Source organism: Otolemur garnettii, unplaced genomic scaffold, assembly GCF_000181295.1.
Source record: "Otolemur garnettii isolate 467f Iridium unplaced genomic scaffold, OtoGar3 scaffold00147, whole genome shotgun sequence".
In the NCBI taxonomy this organism is placed as follows: Eukaryota; Metazoa; Chordata; class Mammalia; order Primates; family Galagidae; genus Otolemur; species Otolemur garnettii.
In genome coordinates this window covers 689,641-695,290 of record NW_003852542.1, presented here as the reverse complement: position 1 = coordinate 695,290, position 5,650 = coordinate 689,641, and the positions used below count along the sequence as shown (strand labels likewise).

The 5,650-nt window shown below is 48.0% G+C and overlaps 1 protein-coding gene and 1 pseudogene across 3 annotated transcripts in view; both read left to right on the top strand.

Annotated features, from left to right (window-relative positions):
• Positions 1-1,185: 1,185 nt before the first annotated feature.
• Positions 1,186-5,650, top strand: part of RPIA (ribose 5-phosphate isomerase A) — a 46,143-nt gene continuing 41,678 nt past the window's right edge. For all 3 annotated transcript variants that reach the window (XM_003799183.2, XM_023518802.1, XM_023518801.1), the window contains exon 1: positions 1,186-1,504. In XM_003799183.2, the coding sequence (XP_003799231.1) occupies positions 1,220-1,504 (285 nt within the window). In that variant the 5' untranslated portion in view covers positions 1,186-1,219. The remainder of the gene's footprint in view (positions 1,505-5,650) is intronic.
• On the top strand, positions 5,414-5,532 carry LOC111728272 (annotated as a pseudogene).

Genomic DNA, 5,650 nt, shown 5'->3' with positions numbered 1-5,650 from the left:
CGTGTACGTGGTGTACGTGGCTGGGGCCTTAGCCACTTGAGCCACAGGCGCCAAGCCTTGTTTTTCTATTTTTAGTAGACCAGTCTCAGTTTTGCTCAGGCTGGAGCTCCTAAGTTCAGGCAATTCACCTGCCTTGACCTCCCAGACTGTTAGATTACAGGCATGGGGCTGGCCCCCAGTGTGAGTTTGGAGAGGAGTTCATCAGCAGACAGAAGGGATTCCACTAACATGGACGAGAAACACAAAGTCTATTGTTTTTATAGACCTGCAAGTGGTTGGTTGGCTGGGGTCACCATTGATATTCTTGCCTGTAAAATGGGGACAATAATTTCTCCTCTCGGCTAGGCGCCTGGAGCTCAGCCGCTAGGGCGCCAGCCACATACACCAGAGCTGGTGGGTTCGAATCCAGCCTGGGCCTGCCAAACAACAACTACAACCAAAAAACAGCTGGGCGTTGTGGCAGGCTACTCGATGTAGTCCCAGCTAATTGGATGGCTGAGGCAAGAGACCCTCTTAAAACCAAGGGTTTGAGGTTGCTGTGAGCTGTGAGACTATAGCACTCTACTGAGGGTGACAGCTTGAGACTGTCTCAAAAAAAAAAAAATTCCTGAATTCCTCCTCTCTTACTATTCTGGACGTCAAGCAAAGACCACCTGGGACAGAAGAATGTCTTAAGGAAGGGGGTTTATCCACCTGTGGTTTGGGGCCTGTGGGGATGTCTAGGAGGGATTTCGCTGGAGGCGCAGGTTCATGTTCCTGGGGAGTGGTCACCCCATAAGGGCCCTAATATCTTTAAAACAGTCACTGTCCTGAGGTCTCATCCAAGACCACATTCTTAATGCTGGGAAAAAAACAACAGGGTCAGGTCTAATATCCCTTTCTTGGATGCGCAGGAGGGCGGAAGTCACTGGGGTTGACCTAACTAACTGGGCACAACCCCACCACCGCTGAGCAGACAGTGGACTCAAAGATCCTCCCGCGGCCACTTGTTCTTACCCAGCAACGCTCCGGAACCCGTCGCAGGGATGTGCGGTCTGGTCGCTGGGCATTGTGGGGATGGTAGTCCATGTTGGGGGTGAGGCTATGAGCCGCGGAGCCATAGAACTACATTTCCCAGCAAGGCCGGTGCAACAGAGCGCGCCGGCCGTGTGCATGCGTGATTAGACTTCCGGGCGAGCTGGGGGCGGGACCGCGGCGGAGGCTGGAGGTAGGCGTCGGGATGCAGCGCCCCGGGCCCTTCAGCACCCTCTACGGGCGGGTCCTGGCCCCGCTGCCCGGGCGGGCCGGGGGCGCGGCCTCCGGGGGAGGCGGGAACAGCTGGGGCCTCCCGGGTTCGCACGTGCGGCTGCCAGGGCGTGCACAGTCTGGGACCCGCGACGGTACTGGAAGCGCAAGTACCAGCGGCGGGGACTCCGACAGCGTCTGCCCGGCCCTCTCCACGATGTCCAAGGCCGAAGAGGCCAAGAAGCTGGCTGGCCGTGCGGCGGTGGAGAACCACGTGAGGGTGAGCACCTTGGGGCGTGGGGCTCCTGTTGCTTGTCTGGATACATTCGGCGCGCGCTTAGTTTCTGGCAGCGAGGGGTATGAGAATGGAGGGGGTGTGGACTTTACTGGACTTTAGAACCCTCTTCCCTACTCCTTAGACCCCTCTTCCTTACTCCTTAAAGGCCTTTCAGATGTAGGATCGGTTGGGGGAGAGTACCCTAAAAGCTGAGCTTTCTAGAGACTCCTCGTTTGGCTGAAACAGTTTGCAAAGTGGAGTATGGAAGTGTTAGACGTTTAGAGTAGGGTTAGAGGCACCTGCCTTGTGGCTTCCTTATCAACAAATGGGAAATGGTGAGCACGGGGGCTGCCGAGATGTCTTTACTTCTCCTTACTGCTCCAGGAAGCCGGCCCTGAGCGGGTTTGCTAAGTGCTTTGAAATTTCACTCCAACTAGGTTCTTAGCTACGTGCACACTGGCAGAAGGAAGGACAGACCCTGGACTTTAAAAGCTCCTTCCTTTGATAGGGCTGGGTGGGTACTTGAAGTCTGGAGAATGTTTTTAATGTGGGGCTGCAGAGATGTTTAGCAGTTACTCAGTGAGGTGGTGGTCTCCACTTATTAAGTGACGGGTGCGGTGCATTTAGCGGTGTCTTTTAACCCAAGTGGGTTTGCTGTCACCAATGAAGTTAATTACCTTGATTATGATAGGGTAGCCAAATGGAGCCACTCCTGTTCCAGTGCCATTTTACCTTATCCACTGCAGCCCTTTCTGGTGTAGATTGTTGCAAGCTGGTTAGCAGTAGGATTTTCTATGGGGATCGACAGAGATAATGTAAAATGTGTTTTGGCCTTAAGTTTAGAATTTAGTTCCTCAGTTATAAAATTGGGACAATAAGCTGACATTTCAAAATACTTGCATGAAGTGAATAGTTAATAGATGGGTAAATGAAATCTGTACAATTAGGTTCGGTGTCCATAGCACAGTGATTGCGGCACCAGCCATATTCACTGAGGCTGGTGGGTTCGAACCTGCCAGGGCCAGCTAAATAACAGTGATAATAACAACAGAAAAATAGCCTGGAGTTGTGCAGGCGCCTGTAGTCCAAGCTACTTGGGAGGCTGAGGCAAGAGACTCGCTTAAGCCCAAGAGTTTGAAGTTGCTGTGAGCTGTGATGACATAGTACTCTACTGATGGTGACCTAGTGAGACTCTTGTCTCAAAAAAAAAAAATCTATACAATTAGAAAAGCCTCATATCTAAGTTGTCCTGTTAGTGTATTTAAATTGCTATTTTGTGGTACACTTCTCTCTGACTGTTGTTTATAGTTATGTATTTTGTTAAATTAAAGTCTGCAAGTCCTCACTTTAGGTTAAAGCCCCAAAATGCTGGATTCCAGCCACATAGTTCAATGAAGTTACCAGGTGATCCTGGAGAAACCTTCATTGTCTTCTTTAAATCATATACTGTTATTCTGGGTTCGGTTAAAAGGCCATTTCCTCCTTTGACTTTTTCCTTAGCTTCCTAAGGAGAGGAAGATCCTCCTCACTGATTCTGTAGCACTATACAGCTTCATGTTGGCGTCTTATGTTCTAGTCATCTGTGTGTTTGTCTTTCCCAACTCCCTAAAGTTTAGGCATGCTTCTGAAGGGTAGTTAACTTTATCTTCATTCAGTGTGGGCCACAGTGGGGCTTGCTCAGTTGGTTGAATTGTGTGGAACGTAGACACAAACATGCTGGTTTGTAGTGCAATTGGAGGCCCTTTGCCTCCAATCTCTTAGGGGGTTTGGGGCGGAAGTAGGGTTTCCATTCCATTTGCTCTTTGGTGTTCCATGTTGGTGACCACTTCTGTATTTGAGTGAATGGAGAAATTGGAGAATTCTCAGCTGAAGTTTTTGTATAGCAATCATGGGTCCAGTTCTGCCTGTTTCTGGGAATGTAGCCACCCAGGGTGGGTCACCACCCAGGACTGTGCTTTCCTTGAAAGTCGGTAGCCTGATTCCTCAGCTCTCTTAGGAGCTTAGCTTTTTGACTGGCTTAGTTTGAAGAAGCTGGTGGGCCGTGGTTCCAGTTCGTTAGCAGAACTAGTATTTCCAAAGTTACAGCATTGGACAAACTGGTACACATACATGTGGCTTAGTATTCCTCATTAGAATGGGGCCACTCCTCAAGCAGGGCCTGTTTGACCATCTTTTGCAGTTGGGCCATCTTGTCAGCAGTCTTTGGTCACTTCTGTTTGGCTTTGGCAAGGACACTGATTCTTGAGGCCAGTCATTTGATTTTAAAGTAGCAAGATCACATGGTTCAAGAGCTTTCAGGCTGGCAGGCCCCTGCAATTCCTCATCTTTTCCAAAAGCCAAAGGAAGAGTCATGTCGAGCTTGTCTGATTCACCTGAGTTCATCTGCGTGCCACTTGTCTGCAGGGAGTCTGAATAACATGAGAGTATGGCTGAGCTTAGGAATGAGGAATCTGGCAGTTGAATTACTGTATAGCTGGAGTTCTTAGCTTCAGGTTAAGTGTGAGAGTCAGGTTATGTCTATAGTGTGATATTATGAGATATCTTTTTGTCTATGGTTCCTGGCTCATAACTTGTAATCTTTTGTTATTATGTTGGGGTGCTTTAGGCCTCAGAAAATAGAATTTCTCTCTCTAAGCGTCCGCTCCCCTTTTACCTGCTCCTTTCCTCAAGGTAGACATCTTTCCTTGCCTGTCTTGGAGCTGACCATAAAGAAACTCTCTGACTTAGATTGTCTGACTGTAGGTCATACCTAGAGGAAGGAAGGCTGTGTAGAGACACCACAAAGAATCCAAATAGACAGGACTTGCTGGATTCCCCCACTCAGTCTATCACTATTATATCATACCCTTTTTGCCCAGTCACCTTTCTACATGGTTGTCCATGCTTCGGTTATTCTTATCCAATGAAGTCTCCATAAAAGGCCCAAGAGGACCTGGTAGGAGAACTTCCAGATCGCTGAACACGTGGAGGTTCCTGGAGGGCATGGAAGCTCCACACCCCTTCCTTCCATACCTCTCCGTGTGTATCTTTTAATCTGTATGTATCCCTTGTAATATCCTTTATATTAAACTGATAAACTTAAGTGTTTCTCTGAGTTCTGTGAGCTACTCTAGCAAATTATTCAAACCCACATGGGAGGTGTGGAAGTGCCAATTTGAAGCCAGTGAGTCAGAAGTTCTGAGGCCCCGACTTGTGACTGACTGGTGGGAAGGAGGTTGTGGTCTGGTAGGACAGAGCCCTGAACTTGTGAGATCTGTCATTATCTCCAGGTAGACAGTGTCAGAATTGAATTGGAGATAGCTCGCTGGCGTCTGCTACAGAACTGATTGCTTGCTTGATACATGGGGAGAAACCACCACATTTGGTCTCAGAAGTCTTCTGCATTGATAATTGTTAGGCATTAAGACCAAGGAAACCCAGATTAAGTTTCTCCACACTGAGACGTGGGCATTTTCTCATTTCTTGAAGATTTTTGTATGTGGATATATTTTTGCCATTTAGATTGTTTTTGTGTTGTGATATACTGTTTACTTGTCTTCAAATCCTTGTTTTTGAGGTTTGCCCAGGCAGTTAAGTGACTTTATTAGATGCGTTGATATCTTGAGGGCATTGTCACAAGTGGAATCCCAACCTAGTGCAAGCTCTGCTCTTATGGACCAAGCCCCTTGGTATATTTAGTGACTTTGGAACTGCATACTGGTAAAAGTGGTTTCTACCAGGTCAATAATGCAGAGATGATGGTAAAGCCTTCTGTTGGTAGAAACCTACCTGTAGCAGCATTTTTAGTGTACAGGTGTGTGGTTGCAGGACATTAGTAATCCATTAGCGGGAAAGAATAACTCTTTCTATGAGTTGGTCATTCTTTCTAACTTTTTCCAGTTTCGCTAACTTTGAGATCAATTGTATCAAATGATCTACGGCCATAGTGCTCTGAATGCACCTGATCGCTTCTGATCTTGGAAGCTAAGCAGGGTTGGGTCTGTTTAGTACTTGGATGGGAGACTGCCTGGGAATACCAGGTGCTGTAGGCTTATTAAAAAAAAATGGGGTGGCGCCTGTGGCTCAGTGAGTAGGGCGCTGGCCCCATATACTGAGGGTGGTGGGTTCGAACCTGGCCCCGGCCAAACTCCAACAACAACAAAAATAGCC